The sequence below is a fragment of the Pogona vitticeps genome, chromosome 1 (assembly GCF_051106095.1).
Source record: "Pogona vitticeps strain Pit_001003342236 chromosome 1, PviZW2.1, whole genome shotgun sequence".
Lineage (NCBI taxonomy): Eukaryota > Metazoa > Chordata > Lepidosauria > Squamata > Agamidae > Pogona > Pogona vitticeps.
In genome coordinates, this window is record NC_135783.1 from 283,122,496 (window position 1) to 283,144,458 (window position 21,963).

General features: G+C 41.6%; 1 protein-coding gene across 2 annotated transcripts in view; it reads left to right on the forward strand.

Moving 5' to 3' along the window:
• The first annotated feature begins 6,574 nt into the window (after positions 1 to 6,574).
• The window catches only part of LDLRAD3 (low density lipoprotein receptor class A domain containing 3), a 204,357-nt gene continuing 188,968 nt past the window's right edge, over positions 6,575 to 21,963 (forward strand). The window contains exon 1 of one of the 2 annotated variants that reach the window (XM_072985951.2): positions 6,575 to 7,057. In XM_072985951.2, the coding sequence (XP_072842052.1) occupies positions 7,021 to 7,057 (37 nt within the window). In that variant the 5' untranslated portion in view covers positions 6,575 to 7,020. The remainder of the gene's footprint in view (positions 7,058 to 21,963) is intronic. The other variant, XM_020814118.3, reaches the window with a different exon arrangement.

The following is a 21,963-nucleotide window of genomic DNA, read 5'->3' on the forward strand; positions in this document are numbered from 1 at the left end:
GACATGAATAGAACTTGTATGGGCTGAGCCAAAAAACCTGCTTCACAAAATTGGACCTGTCCCCTGTGGAGAGACAACTCCCTCATCTCTAGCCATGAATTTCCCTGCAGAGGAAAACATGTATTCCCTTTCTTCCTTACAATGTTAATCAGGAAATAGGAACAGCTGCATGTTCACACACACCTGCTTGGCTCAACAAGTTGCAAAATTCAAGAAGCCATTGTGCTAACTTTCAAATGTGCAGTTCAACCATTTTCCTGATTTTTCATAAGTACTGCACATTTGAACATTAGCACAAGGCTCAGGGCCTGCTCTTGTTCTATAAATTGGGCAGAGTTCCCTAATAATAATAGCTTCTGTGTGGGAGACTTTACCAATGAATTATATACATAAACCCCAAGGGATCTGACTGCAATCTTTTCTAACAGAAGAGGTTTCTTGCATTTCAGGCTATAAATTTAGTTGTTAACATTTATAATCTCTTCAATTAGCTCAAGATCAATCTTTCTCTCTTCTTGTCCTCCCCAAAACAGCCTAGTGAGATAGATAAGGCCAAGAGAATAACTAGCCTGAGATCCTAAAGTGAATTCCATGCCTTGATAGGGACTAGAATTTGACACTCCCGGATCTCAGTACAACACACTCTAACCATCACACCACACTGACTTTCCAGGTAGTGGGGGCTAGGCCTGCATGCTCCTCGGAGCAAGTCTAACATCTCCTTTCACCTGAGACGAAATAAGAAGCAGACCCCATCTTTACTCAGTAAATTCTGAACTGGGGAGTTTCAAAAGTAGGCACATGTACTTTTGGATCTACCAGAGCCAAAGTCCCATAGATCCCCAAGAAGCCCCTGGGATTGATCTCTGAAAGTGTACCATCCGCTATTTAATCCTTTAGCATATTTAATAAAAAATACCTACCACTTTGCACCCCATAGATATTAAGTGGTTTAATCATACCTACTAGTATTAAATAGTATTTCATAGAAACATATAGAGATGCCTATCAATGCAGAGTTAGAATTGCCTATTCAGATGGTGAAAAGCTGAAAGCTTTAAAAATTGAGATAAGAATTAGCAGCAGTTTCAAGAGAACTATTTTTCTCACTAAAACTACAAAGTTTATTAGGGTGGCTGAATGATGTTGATGTTTTGGGTGATAGAAGATTTCCACCAAATGTATCCTGCAGAGCTCATTCTATCAACAGTCCCAGTGACTAGAATGTCTTCTTTGTGGTACTAAATCCTGTAGTGAATAGCAATTTTCAATTCTAGACATTAATTGCATGCGCTTGGAATTTAATGACTGGGGGTTAAAGCTTCATTCAAGCTGTAACCAACCCCCCCCCCCCCAAAAAAAGCTTGATATTAAAATAATAATGAAAAACATTAATCCCTCCAAATTACATGAAATCCTCATCAATAAATCTCTAAAACATGGGCTTCTTGGTTGACTATATTAAAAATGAATTACAAGAACTCAGTTTGCACCCAGCAGTATTTTTCTGCAGATTAGTTGATGACAGTTTTAAAAATCAGCTGGCAGCTTTAAGCTATTACACTAAGAAGTGAACTCTTGGCTGTAATAAAGTTACTCAGTGGTTTCAGCTATTACTACTGAGATTGTTCTGTGGGCTCATCTGGGAATAAAGTTGTGTAAACATAATAGTTTTTCAGAGGTTATGTGAAAAAGCTATTGTTGGTTATGGTACACAGCTGCAAGATGGAAGAGGAAGAAATATATTTATTCAACCTGTTTAGATAGAACTATACTGGAACAGAAAAATGAATACTTGGATCATTTTATCTTTCTCTGAAAATCAATACAGTACGTAGTTTGTACAGTCTCCTCATCCACCACCACCATTACAAATCTCCACATAGTTTCCAGTGACACTCAAAGCAATGCAATAGCCCAGTGAGTGAGTGAGTGAGTGAGTGAGTGAGTGAGTGAGTAAGTAAGTAAGTGAGTAAGTAAATGGCATGCTCATAACTAACTACTCCCCAACTCTAACCCTACATGTGACACTCAGAGCTATATTCCATGGTGCACTCTGGTCACAGAGTGCTGTCCTCTGAAGATGCCGGCCACAGAGACTGGCATAACGTTAGGAAGAACAACCTTCAGAACACAGCCAAGGACCCGAAAAACCCACAACAACCATTATGCATAAATGGCTGTTGAAAATTCTTCACTCTCTTTGTGGGAAGATAAAATTGGGGGTGGGTACAAGTTTCCCAAATTTATCCTGGGGGAAAGAAGAGACTCTTCAACAATTTCTCAAAGATGGGGCACACCATTAGCAAGGACTGTAGTACAGCTCTGTTCTTTCTCCCCCAAAACATTTTTTCTTTTTTTTGCACTTTTCACCAGAACTAGAAACAGTAAGAACTGTGCTGGCAGGCTAGTCACCATTTTGATTCCTTCACAATGCTCTCTGTATAATACCATTCTATGATATTGTGGAGGAAATGGTGAGAAGAAATAACTACCCCCTCAAAGGATTGAGAAATTGATTGGAATTATTTCAGAAAATAATTCTGTCCACTTTTTCCAGAGGATTAAGGGGGGGAACCTTCTGAGAAACTTTAGCTAGCATTCAGCGTTTTCATGCTTCAGTATGCGCTAAAATTCTGATTTTTATGGGTCGCTATACATACATTTTGTTTGTACTGCAGATGCTTATAATACAGCTCCTTCCCTTTATACCCTGTACTTAGGAGGAGTTGTACTCTACCCAACTCCAGGAAAAAAGGGAAGCTATGTATTGTTCCATAATTTGCCCTCCAGCCCTCCAGTTTTCCTAAATATATATTTCCCCATGAAAGAGATTTCCATTTTTCTATCTCAGGGTGCAACTACACATTCAGAGACATGTGAATGCATTCACTATGAAGTCACATCAGGGAATTCAGGTTTACCCAGGTATGTTGGTGTTAACTGGCTGCAGAAGAGAAAAGAAACTTCCTAAATAGCTTTGCTTGCATCTTGTTAGTCAGACTGCTTGTTGTCCTGCAGGAGCAATGATTACATAAGTCATAAACCAATTTGGTCAATTTCCTCCTTTTGTTTCTCCTTCTCTATTTCTTTCCGTCTTCTGACTACTAAACGAGTGTGCCAAAAAGGTGCAGAACAGTTCTTGAAGGGGAAGAATGGTTCAATCTAAGTATAAACACAAGTAGACTTTTTTTAAAAAAAATCCAAATCATGTCCTTAGCGATCCATATACCATACAGTATTTATATGCCAGTGTGGAAAGGTTGGTAGTTGCATTCAGTGGGCATCCTTCAGTCTCAAGAGACAATTGTAACATGCTCTGAATAGAGGTCTTGGAACAGTGTCTAGTGTGGCTGAGAAGGCCAATTCGAGAGTGACAATCCCTTCCACACAGAAGAAAAGTACAATCTGTCCCCTGTCCAGCTCCCTGATTTTGCTGGTTTTGGGACTGCCTCTTTGCCTCAGACTGCTGAACAAGTGTCTCTTCAAATGGGGAGAGGCCATGCTGCACTGCCTGCTTCCAGGCTGAACACTCAGATGTTGAGATCCATTCCTAAGGCCTTCAGATCCCACTTGCAGATCTCCTTGTATCACAGCTGTGGTCTCCCTCTGGGGCGCTTTCCCTGGACTAATTCTTCGTACAGGTGATATTTTGGAATCCGACCGTCAAACATTATCATGACATGCCCAAGCCAACATAGATGTTACTGTTTCAGTACAGTCACATTATGTATCAGTCATATACACTCTGAAATTGTCTTTAATCGCAAGTAATTTGTGTTTAATCAGCATTAATGTACCACTGCTGATGGTTTCCAGTGCACATGCAGAGCAGCCCAACAGGATTTCAGCCTTTGATTACAACACACACTGGTGTTGAGAAAATAAAGGATCAATTAAAAGCTGTCTGCAAGACCAACTGGAACTCCGAAGGAACCATTTTCAAAGTACTGTATAACCGAGTTCAGTATTTAAACTAGGAAATAAGTACTATCTCCAAATTTATGTTTCAAGCTGTTATTGGTTTTGGAGATCTTTCAGGACAAGCAAGCTTTCAAAAATATTTATAGTTAGCAGCTAGAGAGAAAAAAATATCTTGTAGTTGAAGCTCATCTGACAGAAGGTTATGTTGCTTACAATTGGACAATCCTAAAATCCTATTAGAGGGTCCAACTGGGACAAACAAAATACTTTTGGAAATACTTACCTGATTTACTAAATTTATATTTTGCTTCTATCCAGTTAGATCAAGGTAGCTCTCTTTGCCAAATTATCATCAGAAAACCCAGTGTGCGAGATGTCCCAGGATAAGCCTGTGATTTTAATGGCTGAATGAGGGTCTTAAATGTAAACCTTCTACATCCCAGGTCCAAGACTTTGACCCTCCATCTATATCCTTCCTGTTGTTTCAGCATTTCCTAATTTTTGTTGTTTTAAATAAGAAAAACACCGTAAGATGGAAAAGAGAAAATAATCATTTTTATTGGTTTGTACAAGAAGCCATCTGCCCATGACTACCCCACATTTTACTGAACATCCTTGGCAATGCACTGGTGTGATGCCTCTGGGGCTGACAAAGGACACACCAACACAGAGGACAACCAAGTCCTGGGTTGGTTGAGCTAGCATATTTGCAGCACAGGAGTGCAAAGTGAAAAAAGTTTAACTCAGAGACTCATTGTGAGCGTGTTTTGCACAATTCATTTAGAATCAGATTGCTGTATTTGCTCAGACAATGCCAATTCAGGGTAAAGGACTAAACTCATTATTATTTTTAAAAAATTATAAATAATAATAGCAACACTAGATTTTCTTTCTGCTTATTTATCTTGCTGAAACCATCTTGATTACCTTGGTAAGAACTAGTAAACTGTTGTATATAAACTGTATCACTTAGGATATACTGTGCATCCCATGTGACAATAGTGCACAGTATGTTGTCGTTACATGCCTTCAAATTACCTCTGACTTATGGTGTCCCTATGAATGAGAGATCTCCAAAACCTCCTGTCCACAACAGCCCTGCTGAGCTCTTATAAATTCAAGCTTGTGGGTTCCTTTAGGGTAGCAATGGCAAACCTATGGCATGAGTGCCACAGCTGGCACGCAGAGCCCTTTCTGTGGGCACGTGAGCCATAAGTCGCTCGATCACTAGCCGCCCCCCCCCGCAGCCAAACCCCAGGAGGCAGCTACAGCCACAGTGCTGGTGCTTCGACAGGCGGTGGGCCAGGATCCGGAGGGGAGTCTCAAGGCACCTCCGTGCCTGGGATTCCCCCTACTGCCGCCACTTCCAGTTCCGCCGCCACTGCAGCCGGTCGGTTTGTTAGAATTTTTTTTTTTTCAATTTGGGCACTCAGGCCAAAAAAGTTTCGCCGCCACTGCGTTAGGGAATCAATCCATCTTGTATTTGGTCTTCCTTGTTTCCTAAGGCCTTCCACCTTTCCCAGCACTGTTGTCTTTTCCAGAGAATCATGCTTTCTCCATGGTTCACCCAAAGTATGACAGTTTAATCATTTTTGACTCTGGAGATAGTTCATGCATTCAGAGCTAGATCATATGTATACATACATAAATACATATACATATGTATACATGAATCCATTTTACTTGGTAAAGCTGCCTGTTCTTTTGACACAACTTTCTCTTTCTCCAGCCTGTTCCTCTCTTTGTTTTATCTCCCACTTCCCTTGCAGGTGCATTTCTCTTACTCCTGTTTGATCTGTACCCCATAACATTTGCCTTTCCTGAACAACCACAAGATCATCCTGTTACTCCTCCTCTTTCTGGCTAGACCGTCATCTCCCTTTCCCACTCCTACCACTTTGCAAGCCCTTTACATCCTGTTCTCCCCACTTTCTTTTGTGACTCTTTACTGCTAATTTCTCTGCACGCTGCAACCCACTTTGTAACCAACCCCTTTTCCATCTTCAAGAGCACAAAAGTGTTTCTGTGTATTCTCAAACCAACTATGCTAGACTTATCTGAGTCCAGGCTACAAAGGAATTATTCCTGCAGGTAGGGGAAGAGATTTCCATCCCTTTCCTCATTCTTAAATAGTTTTCAACCAAGTGGTACGTTAGTACAGAATTGGGAATCCACATGCATGTGTAGTTGGTTTGGAATATTTATTTCATGCTATAGAGCCCTGAAACCTTGCAAGTAAATGGGCAAGCAATAGTTTTGAGAAGAGTAAAATCCTAGGGTAACTGTGATTCCTTATTGCATGTAGTGAAAACAGAGCAAGATTTAACATGTGGCAGGGCACTGCTCATAAAAAAGAAAACTGATTTTATGGCCTTTGATCACTCCTGTTCCTTCAACCGTTCCAATGCAGTTTTCCCATAAATCCTACGGACCGTAATTAAGGACTCTCTCCAAAGCAACGCTGTTCGGGTTTATACTCTCCGGAGAAGAGTATAAACGCTGCCTTAAGTGTCTTTTTATTTCCACAGATCACACTGCAAGGCGAATCGGGCAGCTCCTGAGCCCGATCTTACACGCAGTCAGCCATTCACCCAACTTCCAGAGGGCCTTCCTCTTCCCAGAGAGAGCGGTGCGGGGAGAGGACAAGCGCCCAGGGAGGACAAGCGCCCACGACCTGGGACCCCCTTCCCCGCGGACGCAGCCGGCAGGGACGCCGCCGCCACGGCTTCTGGCCATGCGAGGCTGACAAGCAGCCATTTGGCGGCCGGGAAATTGGGGGGAACCTCGAGGCTGGGCGGAGCAGCCACCTGGGGCTCCAGGGCGCCGCCAGGGCGGGTACAATGGCAGCCCGCCCAGCCGCGCATGGCTCGGGGAGGGGGTGCCTGAAGGAGAACTGGCGGCTAGCTGGGCGTGAGGGTCAGGCTGGCCGGGAGGGAAGGAGGGAGGGAGGGAACAAGCTTCCCCCGGCCCTCCTCCCGCCCTCCTCCTCCTCCTCCTGCACAGAGTGGTTGGGCCTGGGCCGGGCTCCGGCCGAGAGGCGGAGGCGCTGGAGAGAGCCCCCCCAAACTTTTGAGGAGCGGCCGTCACGCCTGGGAAATGTGGCTGTTGCTGGGGCTGCTGCTGGGCTCTGCGGGTGAGTGGCAGTGGCGGCGGCGGCCGCCAGGCCAGGAGAGCGGAGGGACAGGAACGGAGGGCACGGGACGAGGGGCCGGCGGGGGTGGCGAGCGGGAAAGAGGGTCTTGCTCGGGCGCTGGGAAGAGAGGTCGAGGAGAGGGGGCGAAACGAGCCTTGCAGGGGTGGCGAGAGAAGGAAAGTCACCCACGGCACACACGTTGGGACGGGCCTCGCCTGCTTCGGGCTGGAAGGAGCCTGTGGCGGCACCGGTGGCGCACGCCCCCCTCCGCTTCAGGGAAGGGAGAGGAGGCGGAGGCACGGGCTTGGCGCTCCAGAAGCGAGAGTTTGGGGTCTTTAGAGGGGGAGCAGCATACTCCCTAGTTCGTAAGATGGGGGGAGGAGATCCTCCTACAACGCTGAGTTCCCTTTGTTTTGGGTCTCGGCTGAGGCGGCCCCGTTGATTTGTTGCACTTCTCTAGTACTTGCCCTAAGCGCCTCTCTCTCTCTTTCTGTGTGTTTGTGTGTTGCGTTAATCACCCTCCTCTCCCGGGCTGAGACACAGGCTGGTCAAAGAGCTGGTCAGGCTCTGTGGCAGCGGGTTGGCATTTGCCGCCTCTGCCCCCTCCGAAGCGTTATTATTAGGTCGTGGGGGCCGCTCATGGAGCGTTTCGAAAAGTGGTTCACAGTTTCTGTCGCTTCGCACAGCCCAGTTGTTGTTTTGTTTTGACAAACGCTCACCCCTGTAGTGGGGGAAAGGGAGAGCTTTTTGCAGGGGACATTTTATACGGGCTTGCAAAATAATCCTTCTCCCCCCCCCCTTCCCTGCCCCTGAAGCATTCCAGAGTAGGAAGTGAGTCCACCCACCCCACCCCTTTGGCCGTGAAAAAGCCCACGTGGGGCTAAATTCAACCCTAGTTCCTTTTTTGTGTGTCAGCCTTCTTCACCTCTTGGCCTGTGGTGTAAACACAGCTGTACACACTTTTCTTTAGGTGGTAATCCTGTTTTGTTTTTATAGAAATAGACACAGGATCTTTTGCTGCTGAAGTGTGTCAGTTTTGGTGTCTGTGGTGATGTTGGTATTTGCTTTTCCATGGAGTTTTAGCTGTAATGTTCATTTCTGTAGGTGTGTGTTGCTGGAGAGACTTGAAAGGCCAGGCCACCAGAGTATCAGTCAGTCTGATAATGTGAAGAGTTTTTGTTTTAGGTTATTTCATCCCTCCTAGTCCTCTTTCACATGCAACTGACAAGAAAAGTGTCTTGCTTGGTAGAGAGGGCATGCTTATTCATAAAAAGTAGTCAGTAAACTTAACTTTTTTGGAGATACTTTTTATCAATAAAAACTTTTTTGGTAAAAATGCAGGAGTAATCAACTCTGAAAAGAAAATACAGGACGGGTCAAAGGTCATGTTTTCTGCCAGTTTCAAACCCACCTGTCAACAAGTATAAGATATTTGGAGAGCATCAACCCTTAAGTAGACATTTTATCAGTGCTGAATAAAATCTCTTTACATTTTGAAACTGAAGTGCATTGGAAGACCTTCAAAATCAGGGTTCTTGTCTACAATTTTGTGCGCCATCCACGAAGGAGGTGTACTTAGCCTGAAGAAGTGGATTCAATCTACAGAAGCTTCCTATTTGTTTAGTTTCTCAGTGGTTCAATAAAAGTGGTTTACATTTGTGTAAATTGAAGTCATGCATATGTTCAGTAAGACTTTTTCATATTAGCATGAACCCTATTGTGAATTTATACTGGCATATGTTTAACTGTATAAATTATACAAATTGCAACCAATTAATGAGCTGCCACATGTTTTCCTTGTCACATGACAAGTTATACGTCTGGCATATGATTAAGAATAGGAGCAACAATTAGTTAATGACTGGTAATTAACCACTACAGTTTTACTTAAGTTAGTATAAAATTCCCAATGCGAATTTGGCATATATGGAAATGCTGAAAAAGCCATTGCCATTGCTCACGTGACAGAGTGTAATGACTGACATAGTGGCTGGAATCCTGTTCCTGATTTATACTTACTTATGTAAAAGAAATAACATAAACCTTGCCAGCAAATTGCTACTCATTAACAATATGGCAGTAAAAACATATGTAATGTGATTCTAGCCAGTATAGCATCTTCTCATGTTTATACTTTTGTTCACCATTGGAATACATCAAATGGATGGGAGATTCATGTGCAGAACTGCAAACCATATGGGTCACACTGCAGTGGCATTTAGAATTTTACAGGTTCCCTTTATGTGCACATTATAAAAAATAAGCAATAATTCTGGGAGTGGCTAGTAAAACTTCTTATGGCAGGAAGTTTCATTCCCTTCATCTTTACTAAAGCTCAGTGATTTGTCTCCTCTCCATAATTTTGCTCGAGAATATGGTTGTATAATAGTGGTACTGTTGCTACAAAAAGATAGCCTGTTTCCCTGAAAATAAGACCTAACCTGAAAATAAGGCCTAGTATGATTTTTCAGAATCCTTGTAATAGAAGCCCTACCCCAAAAATAAGCCCCAGTTAAGTGAAGCCTTGTCTTCCACCATTGTGCAGCATTGTGCAACAACCAGAAGGTGACATGACTATTAGAATAAATATAGATTGTTGTACATGGAAAAAAAAATCACCTGATAATAAGCCCTAATGCATTTTTGGAGCAAAAATTAATATAAGACCCTGTCTTAGTATATAGATGATACTGGTATAAGTTGCTGTGGGTGTGCGGACCATCCTGTAGTAGCAACTTTGTGATTAAAAAGACCAATGTGGAATTCATATGGGGTTTAGTGTGCTGCATCATAACATATATTGGTTCTTAATTTCAGATACGATGCCAGGTTGATGTCTTGTTTTATTATTTTAGAAAACTCTGAAATGTTTATTTTAATAGTAGTAGTTATTGTTTATTTTAAGTGCAGCCTAAATAAAAAAACAGATTTTGTTGACTTTTTCAAAAAGGCAGTTGACTTTCTGGTGAATATATATATTGGCTGAAATCTGTTCAACGTGGCAAAAAGTTACACTTGTGGAACTATGCTAGGTATTATTGTGCTAGGTATTACGTCGTTGGTTGCATCAGTTACACAATCAATCACACTTCCCATCATGACTTGTTACAAACCCTGTTTCCCTGAAAATAAGACCTAACCTGAAAATAAGCCCTAGCATCATTTTTCAGCATGATCATGATATAAGCCCTACCCTGAAAATAAGCCCCTGTTAAGTGAAACCCCACCCTCTACCATTGTGCAGGAACCAGAAGATGACATGACTGTATTTGAATAAATGTAGATACATGAAAATAAGCCCTAATGCGTTTTTTTCTCTCTTTTTTGGAGCAACAATTAATATAAGACCCTGTCTTATTTTCAGGGAAACACGGCAGCATGCATGTGAAGATACTTCATGAATACCTTTTCTGTACGGCCTCAATATTCCATACTGCTTTTGTGTCTCTGTGTTGTAAAAACTGTTTTACCAATTTATATATTTATTAATTAAATTTATACCCCGCCCATTTAGACTACGTCTATTCTGGGCAACTTACAATAAAAATAGTCAAAGCAATATAATAAGTTAAAATGACAATTTAAAACAGCAATAATGGTGTCATTCAAGATGGAAAACAAAAATCAAGTGGGGACGGGAGGGGAGGCCTGCCTAAAGAGCTGGTCTTAAGTTGGCTCTAAAAACACCGAGTGAGGGAGCCAGGCAGATCTCGGAGGGGAGACTGTTCCAAAGGCGAGGGGCCACTGCCAGGAACTCCCGCCCATCTTGACTAGAGCAAGTGATTCAGGTAGATCTAGGTGGGAGGAGGCGTTCCACTATATATCAAGGTCCTAAACCGTTTAGGGCTTTATATGTCATCATTAATACTTTGAAATCAATGCGGAAATGAACGGGCAGCCAATGCAAAGCAGCCAGAGCGGGGGAAATATGTTGAGGTTTTCTTGTCCCACTAAGAAGTCTGGCCGCCGTATTCTGCACCATTTGAAGCCTTAGCATCAATCTCAAAGGTAGCCCCACGTAAAGCGCATTGCAGTGGTCTAATCTTGAGATTACAAGCACATGGACCAAAGTGGTGTTTGCCCCAACATCAAAATAGGGACACAGCTGGGCAATCCGCCACAGATGGAAGTAGGTGGAGCGGACCACTGATGCCACCTGGGTTTCCATGGCGAGCGCCAGATCCAGATGAACTCCCAAACTGCAAACCTCACTCTTCGCAGTGAGAGTCACCCCCCCCCCAAAGAGAGGGAGTTTCCCAAACCACTTTTTAAATGAACAAGGTTATTTTCTTAAGAAGGTTTTACATGTATACATTAAGAAAATAAACTTTATTTAAATAATAAACATTTATTTTTTAAGAAAATAAACTTGTTTGTAGTTTACAATTTTTGCTTATTCCCTGATAAATAGTAGTCACAAGCAATCATTCACATGTATACTGTTCATCAGTGGTATGATACATAGTTTGTGTAATGTCACCACAGTAGACAAAGCTGTGTGTTTCACCAGTACTGCTTTTTTTTAAAGGCAGTGTGAAGTCAGTCCTTTGTTGTGACTTTACCAGCAGTGTGAAATAGAACACCATCTGTTTGCTTGGATTGGTGTCAGGTGTTCTCCAAGAGAAGAAGTTCTTGTTCACAGGTTTAAATGACAATTTAAAGCTTAATGTGATTTGATGGTGGTGGTTTGACAGGTAGCACATACAGGCAGGGAGGGTGTGAGCACCTCAGTGGCATAGAATCAGAAAGGTAGAGTTGGAAAAGACACAGAGGGCTATCAAGACCAATCACTTGCTGATGTGAGAGGTTCATAATTATAGCATTCCTGATAGACAGTCTCATCGTATCTCTTTAAAAGTTTGCAATACAGAAGAGTCTGTCATTAACAAAATAATCTTTTTCATTACTGTACAGTTCTTACTGTCAGGAAATTCTTGATGTTTTGTTGAAATGGCCATTGTTGTACATTGAACTCACCGTTTTGGTCCTTCTTTCTGGAGAAGCTTGTTCCAGTTTTCAGAAGATAGTCTCTCATGCATTTGAAGATGTCTGTCTTATCACCTCTCAGTTTTCTCATTCATAGACTAAATATAATCAGCTTCCTCAGCTATTCCTTATTGGGTTTTCTTTCCAGACCTGTTGCCATCTTGGTTGCTGTGCTTTGGAGATGTTGGTATCTTTTGTAGTCTGTGGTTCTCAGAACTGGGCTCTAATGATGAGGTCTGACCAAAGCTGAATAGAGTAGAACAGTTACTCACCCTGACTGTGACATTACTATTGACACCATGAATTGCATCATTATTATTTTTTTGCAGCTGACTTGCATTGCTGACTCACATTTATCTGTAATCTGCTAAAACACCTAGATTCTCCCCTCCTGCCACCCCACATATAGGTGTCATTTGTCTAATATTTGTACTTCAGATTTTTCCTGCATGAATAGAGGGTTTTACATTTATACCTGCTGAAACTTATTTTGTTTATTTTGGCTCAGTACACTAGTTCTTTAAAATCATCTTGAATCCTGATTCTGTAATAGCAGCCTCTCCTTGTTTGGTATGATTCACACACCTGAGGAGCATCCCCTCCAGTTCTTTATCTAAGTTATTATAAAGATGTTGCACAGTGTTGAGCAGGAACCCAAGTGCCTTATTTGTCAGTTCTCTTCAGTGTGACAAGGAACCACTGGTGACTACTGCTGCAAACCTACCTAACAGTAGCAGATTGCATATCCCACATTTTGCCAGCTTGACTTGCAGAAATCTAGTCGCAAATAAGCTTGTAATACTAGCAAGATTTGTCTGGTATTACTATGATATTCCATTTCCCGTACATGCTGTTCTAAAATTTAATTAATCTGAAAGCACTGTGTGCAATCATCTGGCATTCTTCCGCTCTTCTTCCACTTCCTCTCTTCATTTAAATTGTTTGTAATGGTGCCTCCAATATTTAATCTTTAAGAATCTTCCACCCATTGTGAACAACCTTCTCTCAGATGATTTCTAACCATGGACCTTACTGAATATGTCTTCAAGATTACTGAAATTGGCTTTCTTAGAGTGCAACTTGTATTACCCTCAGTTTCCCCTTTCCTCATTATAGTGGCTTGCAAAAGGGTGTTGTCACTAGTACCCAAGGTTTCCACTATTTTCAGCTTGTCGATCAGATTTCTGTTGGTGAAGATAAGATACAAAATAGCTGATTCCTTTGTCACTTTGTCTACCTTCTGGAAAATAAGATTGTCAGCAATTTCAGCAACTGGGTATAATTGAAAATAGTATCCCAGCCTGTTGTTGCATGAGTAACATGTAAAAGGACTCATTTCTTAATTCAGATTTTAAAATATGTTTCATTTCAATTTTGGGATGTACCATTCTGGTTTGGCTTGAAAATTCTGCAGTAAAACAGCACTAAGAGATCTATGGTATCTCTGTCAGCCTTCTCCATCTTGGTGGTCTCCAGGTGTTTTGGACTTCAGCTTCCTTCAGATCCAGGCAGCATTGCCGTTGGTCAAGAATGATGAGAATTACAGTACAAAACCATTCAAAGGTTCCAGGTTGGGGATGGGTGATCTACACCAGTGGTCACCAACCTTTTAAAATCCACAGACTGGTTGGGGAATGCAGGGCACGCCCCCCCGCTCGCACACATGCGCAAAGGAGTGGGTGCATGCTTGTGTGGTCACGCACATGCTTGCATGGGTATGCACATACACACGCATGCACAAATGAGCGGGGGGTGCTTGTGTGCATGTGCGAAGGGCAGGGGGCGCTCGGAGGCACTCGCATGCACTCGCAAAGGGGTGGGGGCGCTCACGCACATTTGTGTGCATGTGTGAAGGGGGCAGTGGGGGGAATTACGTGCAAGGGGGTGGGAGATCTGTCTCCGTGGCCTGGTCTGGCCCAGGCCATGGACTGGCACTGGGCTGCAGAATAGGGGTTGGGGATCCCTATTCTACACCATTCCTTTTTTTTTTATGACTTTGAGTATTTCTGAGCAGTCTGAACTATTGCTGTACTGAATATTAAAAGACAATAAATCTTCCTTCGTGAAAGTGCACAATCAGTTTTTAGAAAACTTATCTAGCTCAGTGACAACTTGTTGCTGATCATCAGTGTTGCATTTTGTAGCAATACAGTTTGACAGCTCTGATATATTTGGAGTTCAGAACATTAAACTTGTCAAATAGTGCTGATGAAGAGACAAAGAATAAAACAAAACAAAAAAACATACTGAAAATTTCAGAGACTCCTGTTGCTTGAACAGTAGGACACTGTAAACAAATCCAGCTATATATGTATGTTTACCAAATGTACAGCTTGATAGGTTTGTTTGAAATGAAAACATACTTGATTTTTTTTAAAAGTAAATTTTCCATCAGTATCTACAATAGTAATTTCAGAACAAACTGCGTAGCAAAATGCCCATTAAAAATAGTGTGTTTGTACAATGCAGGCTGTTTTTACAGTTTTCATTTGCAAGTCACTGAAGGACAGGTCAGCCTGCTTTAGATGTCAATACATTTATTTCTTCAGCTTTCCCAGGTCTTGAAGGTATAGGATGGCATCCAGAATTGAGTGGAGGTAATTGTTAATGACACATTTTCTCTTCTCCAACCCCCTAAACCCATGCAAAACTGTTCCAGACTCAAGAACAGTACGGAAGGCAGCTGTGGAGGCTATATCCCAAAGACATGAATTCAATGAAAAATATCCCTTTCACTTCTGCCTTCATCTGGTGTCTTGGACTCACTTTAGCAAAAAAGAAGGCCCTTCGATTTGTGGAAGAAACCATAATGGCTGAATGGAGTTGCTATGGTCAAATTGACTGCATTAAAGTTTATCCTTGGTTGTGAAGAGATGAGGTTCTGAAGCCAGAAAAGTTGTTTTCCTGTCAAGAATAATATTTCGTGACTTCTGTAACGTTTAATATAACGTTATTGAAAATATGTTTCAGTTCATTTGTCTCCTCTAAGGCAAAACAACCAGTGCTTGTTTCTTAATAGATACCAAGATAATTTTTTGAATTTAAGAGACACAGAGCAGCAATAGAATTGCCCTTGGAATGCCTTTCTACATTGACAAGGTGTGTTAGAAGCATACATTTGTCCCAAAGGTTGTTAGCCTTGTGCCATCTGAGATGCAGTTAGCGTGTTCCTTAGAACGCACACATATATCACTTTTTGTAACTCTTTGTCCCATGGCTTTTCAGATGAATTTGGAGTAAATTTAGCTTTTGTAATGCGATCTTTGATAACAATGTGATCTGGCCTGATTTATTTGAAAGCTATAATTCTTTTAAATAGTTTACATGTCATTCACATAATCTGCAGCATGCTCATGAAAATATGTGGAAAGCTACTAATTATTGATTACTGATTCTTTAAAAATTGATATAATATAGTAGATTATTTACTTCTGAGATCAAAGCCCTGTTGAAAGAAACTGCATGTCTGTGAGAATGGTAAAACTGAGAGAAGGGCCTCTCTGAAGATCTTGAAATCCAGGAAGACTTTTTCTGGGGAAATATATGATAGCAGGTCAGATAGCAGGACCTCAGTCATATAATGGTTCAGATGTAATAATCAGCATTTTGAGTGTTTCCCTCAAACATCTGGTAAGCTTGAAGCTGTTATAACAAGAAACTTGTGTAATTTAGCTTTTTTTTCCCAAGCAGAAAGTGTTAAGAATTAAACTTGATTTAAAAAGTTAAGTTTCTGCAACTCTTGACAGTTGTTCATATGTATTATAATGTCAGCAATGTCTCATTGGCCCTTTAAATTTGAAACCAATTTTAATTTTACATCATATTTCTACAAAGAAATTCGAAGTTTGGAAGAAACTTCATACATAGCTTAATCTTCAGGTCCCCTCTCATATCCCTAATGTTTGGGCCTTCATGAAGTCCACCATTTTGCACTTTCCTACTTTTTAGTTTTAAAGCTACTGCTGCAGAGCTGATGATACACTACAACACTGGCAGAGGAACAAAGTATGCTGCTTATATACTGCCCATTAGTATTTACAGCACTTTTCTGGATGGTTTATAGTTTAATTATGCAAGCTACACATTGCCCCAAGCCCCACAAGGCTGGGCACTCAATATACTGAACTCAGAAGGATGGAAGACTGAGTCAACCTTGAGCTGGCTACCTGAGCCCATTGGAATCAAACTCAGGTCATGAGCAAAGTCAACCCTTAACAAGTTTATGAAGGCAGTACTGCAGTTTTAACGAGTTTGCCAGAGACTCCTGCAGCAGCACTGCATATGCAACTGATCACATTAATCACCCATGACTCCAATTCACATTTCTAATTCAAGTATATATTTTATTCTGCAAAAGCTTTTGTAATCTTTCTTGAAAAATCTGCTGAAACTAACTTAAAAAAACAATGAATATCTATTGATATAAATTTACATTATTGGATGATATCATCACTGGAGCTGGTAAAATTTAATTTAAATTTATTGAAAACTTCCTGTCTCCTCTCTTTTCAGGTTCAGAGGGTCTCCAAAACTTCCTTTTGCCCTGGAGGAGCCTCTACTCGCAAAATATACCCTCCAGTTCTTTGGCAGCAAACCTGTTCCCTGTCCAAAGGCTCCCAAGGGCTTCTTCAGACCAAAAACATGCTCTAGGGCAGCAGTCCCCAGCGTTTTTGGGGCCGCGGACCGGTTGAGGGGGCGGGCTCTGTGTGCGGGGGGCGGGGGGCGGGGGCGCACTCGCGGGGAGGTTGTGTTTGCGCGCACGTGTGTGACTGCAACACACCCGTGTGTGAGTGCAACATGCCTCCCGCAAGCACGACATGGTCCTTGCATGAGCACGTCACCCCCCCACGAGCACGATACCCCCACGAGCATGACATGTCCCCCATGAGTGCGACAAGCTCACCATGCGGGCGGGTCGGGGCAGAGATCCATCTCCGCAGACCGGTTCCAGCAAGCCCACAGACTGGCTCCGGGCCGTGGACCAGAAGTTGTGGACCTCTGCTCTAGGGAGCCTCAGAACTTTAAAGGGGAACATAGGGAGCTTTCGATTTTCTTAATTTTTTAAATTCCATTTGTTTAAATTTTACTAGTGCTGGATGATTATATCATCTAGCTTTCATTGACATAAATTTAAGCAAGAGGATCTTGGCCATTGTTTAAAAATTGGGGTGTAGAATAAAACCAGAACTTTTATGCCAACAGATCATTTTTTCTCTTGATTTCTTTGTGCAGTGATTATGCTGGATTACTATCAGAGGTCTGTATGTTTTTACATTATTGTCAGTCAGTTTCTCTTGCAATCCAGTGTCTTTTTTGGGGGATTTCTGTTCATCTTCCCTTGTGTGTAAATATTTCCCTCATACATTATTTGCATAAGATAAAACTTCTGTTTCGTTCATGATTTCTGGATAATTGTCATAGCAGCAAACCTTGAACAAATTTATGAAGGCAATTAGGTCATAATTTTTTAACCATGTTTTTAAAATTAGTCATTCTGGTATGGTGCAGGTTTTAGATGATAATTTAACAAAATTATAGAAGGCATAGATGTCAATTTCTTATTTATAGCCTAAACGGTATGCTGGTGGAAAAAAAAGAATCGGAGGTGATGACTGCTTTAATGCTGGAAGCATTCAAGAGACAATTAGTCAGCTGTCTGTTGATTTGGATTTATTCTTTGAACAGGGCGTTATATTTGAAGGCCCTTCCAACTCCATGGTTGTATGATTTTAAAAAATGAAACTTTATTTTTTATTGATAATCCCTTTCCATTGATATAGCCAAGCTAACTTTGTTGATTTTCAGATAGCATTCTAAATTTGGCGTAAATCCTGTAGCTTAATGTAATAAATGACACTACAGTATCAGTAGTGAGTCAGCTTTTCTCTCAGTTCTGTTGATTCAAATTGGCCTATTCTGTGACTGACTTTAGCATAGTAATTTGTTGTTGTTGTTTAGTCGTTAAGTCATGTCTGACTCTTCGTGACACTATGGACCAGAGCACGCCAGGCCCTCCTGTCTTCCACTTTAGTCAGATTCATGTTCGTAGCTTCGATGACACTGTCCAGCCATCTCTCATCCTCTGTTGTCCCCTTCTCTTGCCTTCACACTTTCCCCACATCAGGGTCTTTTCAATGGAGTCTTCTCTTCTCATGAGATGGCCAAAGTATTGGAGCCTCAGCTTCAGGATCTGTCCTTCCAGTGAGCACTCAGGATTGATTTCCTTTAGAATTAATAGGTTTGTTCTCCTTGCAGTTCAGGGGACTCTCAAGAGCCTCCTCCAGCACCACAGTTCAAAAGCATCAATTCTTTGGCGGTCAGCTTTCTTTATGGTCCAGCTCTAACTTCCATACATCACTACTGGAAAAACCATAGCTTGGACTATGCGGACCTTTGTTGGCAAGGTGATGTCTCTGTTTTTTAAGATGCTGTCTAGGTTTGTCATTTCTTTCCTCCCAAGAAGCGGATGTCTTTTAATTTTGTGGCTGCTGTCACCATCTGCAGTGATCATGGAGCCCAAGAAAGTAGAATCTGTCACTGCCTCCATATCTTCCCCTTCTATTTGACAGGAGGCGATGAGACCAGTAGCCATGATGTTAGTTTTTTTGATGTTGAGCTTCAGACCATTTTTGCACTCTTACCTTCATCAAGAGGTTCTTTAAGTCCTCCTCACTTTCTGCCATCGGAATGGTATCATCTGCATATTTGAGGTTGTTGATATTTCTTCCGGCAACCTTGATTCCGGCTTGGGATACCTCCAGTCCAGCCTTTCGCATAATGTATTCTGCATATAAGTTAAATAAGCTGGGGGACAATATACAGCCTTGTTGCACTCCATTGCCAGTTTTGAACCAATCAGTTGTTCCATATCCAGTTCTAACTGTTGCTTCCTGTCCCACATATAGGTTTCTCAGGAGATAGATAAGGTGGTCAGGCACTCCCATTTCTTTAAGAACTTGCCATAGTTTGCTGTGGTCCACACAGTCAAAGGCTTTTGCATAGTCAATAAAGCAGAAATAGATGTTTTTCTGGAACTCTCTGGCTTTCTCCACAATCCAGCGCATGTTGGCAATTTGGTCTCTTGTTCCTGTGCCCCTTCGAAATCCAGCTTGTACTTCTGGGAGTTCTCGGTCCACATACTGCTAAAGCCTACCTTGTAGGATTTTGAGCATAACCTTCCTAGCATGTGAAATGAGTGCAATTGTACGGTAGTTGGAGCATTCTTTGGCACTGCCTTTCTTTGGGATTGGGATGTAGACAGATCTTTTCCAGTCCTCTGGCCACTATTGAGTTTTCCAAACTTGCTGGCATATAGAGTGTAGCACCTTAACAGCATCATTTTTAAAGATTTCAAATAGTTCGACTGGAATGCTATCACCTTCACTGGCCTTGTTGTTAGCCATGCTTTCTTAGGCCCATTTGACTTCACTCTCCAGGATGTCTGGCTCAAGGTCAGCAAGCACACCATCTGGGTTGTCTGGGACATCCAGATCTTTCTGGTATAATTCCTCTGTGTATTCTTCCCACCTCTTCTTGATGTCTTCTGCTTTTGTTAGGTCACTCCCATTTTTATCCTTTTTCATGTCCATCTTTGCACAAAATGTTCCTTTAATAGCTCCAATTTTCTTGAACAGATGTCTGGTTTTAGCCTTTCTATTATTTTCCTCTATTTCTTTGTACTTTTCATTTAAGAAGGCCCTCTTGTCTCTCCTTGTTATTCTTTGGACGTTGTGTTCAGTTTTCTGTAACTTTCCCTATCTCCTCTGCATTTTGTTTCTCTTCTCTGCTATTTACAAGGCCTCATTGGACAACCACTTTGTTTTCCTGTATTTCCTTTTCTTTGGGATGGTTTTTGTTGCTGCCTCCTGTATAATGTTAGGAGCCTCTATCCACAGTTCTTCAGGCACTCTGTCCACCAAATTGAGTTCCTGAACTCTGTTCTTCACTTCCAATGTGTATTCATAGGGGATTTGGTTTAGATTATACCTGAGTGGCCCAGTGGTTTTTCCTACTCTCTTCAGTTTAAGCTTGAATTTTGCTATGAGAAACTGATGATCAGAGCCACAATCAGCTCCAGGTCTTGTTTTTGCTGACTGTATAGAGCTTCTCCATCTTTGGCTGCAGAGAATATAATCAATCTGATTTCGATGTTGCCCATCTGGTGATGTCCATGTGTTGTTGGAAAGAGTGTTTGTGATGACCGGCTTGTTCTCTTGACAAAACTCTATTAGCCCTTGCCCTGCTTAACCTGTTGTTCTTTTTATCTCTTGACTCCCTACTTTAGCATTCCAGTCCCCATCTTTCTTTGGTGTCAGTTATAGAAGGTGTTGTAAGCTTTCATAAAATTGGTCAATTTCATTCTCCTCAGCAATGGAGGTTGGTGCATAAACTTGGATTACTGTGATGTTGAAACGTCTGCCTTGGATTCATTTTGAAATCATTCTATCATTTTTGAGATTATATTCCATTACAGCTTTTCCTGCTCTTTTGTTAACTATGAAGACTACTCCATTTCTTCTACAGGATTCTTGCCCACAATAGTAGATATGATAATCGTCTGAATTTAATTCGCCCATTCCCATCCATTTTAGTTCACTGACACCCAGGATGTCAATGTTTATTCTTGCCATCTCCTGTTTGACCACATCCAACTTACCAAGGTTCATAGATCTTACATTCCAGGTTCCTATGCAGTATTTTTCTTTGCAGCATCGGACTTTCCATTCACTTCCAGGTGCGTCCACAGCTGAGCGTCTTTTCGGCTTTGGCCCAACCACTTTATTAGCTCTGGAGCTACTTGTTTTCTGCTTTTCCTCAGTAGCATGTTGGATGCCTTCCGACCTGAGAGGCCCATCTTCCAGCATCATATCTTTTAGCCTTTTGTTTCTGGTCATGGGATTTTTTTGGCAAAGAGACTGGAGTGGCTTGCCAGTGCCTGCTTCATGTGGATCGCATTTAGTCAGAACTCTCCATTATGACCTGTCCGTCTTGGGTGTCCCTGCATGGCATAGCCCATAGCTTCTTTGAATTACTCAAGCCCCTTCGCCATGACAGTCCGTGAAGGGGATAGTAAGTAACAGAGTATGTCTACTTGAATCAATGAAACTTCTAGAGGAACTGGCTCACTAAATACCCATTGATTCAATGCATAACTTAGCTTTTTACAGTATGTGAACTTGATTACATTTCCTCTCCAGTTATTGGCTGTTCAGTTTATGAGATGAATGCCTAACTTTTACATGCTGCTTTATTGAATTTGAAAATGGTGGTGAAAATTATTATGTCAAAGGTATTTTAGAGAGTGGTTAATATCTGGCTTGCCAAGACTAAGAACAGTTGCAGTAAGATATAATGAAGGATGACAAAGTAGAACCATGTCTGGTATAAGAATCTGTTCGTATGGAGCCTATTATTTAAGAGCCTATTATTAACAAATATCTCTAGATAGCAGGAAGTAATAATTATCTATATCTTTGAGATACAAAGCTGGAGAAGCATGAGTTTCACAATTATATCAAAGAGTCTTATACTATGCCAAATTGATAAGTGTCTTATATAAGCGAAATATCATGTAGGGAATCTTTAACTGGATAAGAAAATTGAGATCACCCATATTGCTAGATCTGCTTTTTCCCCTAGAGGATTAGCAGTGTATATAACTGACTTTAATAAAGACGATAAGTTTTATGCTGGTTAATATAATAGATTAGTATGAATCTATGATGAACGATGAGTGAACGATGTGTGGTTCTCACTTTGAAAAATATTATCAGCTAATAGACCAGAATGTTGGGAGTAAATATTTTTGGGAACATTTTATGTGCATTGCTTTGAGATATGAACTAGAACAGTGGTTCTTAACCTTTTTGAAAGAAACCCCCCCTTGAGCCATTGAGGAAGTTATCATTGCCCCCCTCCCC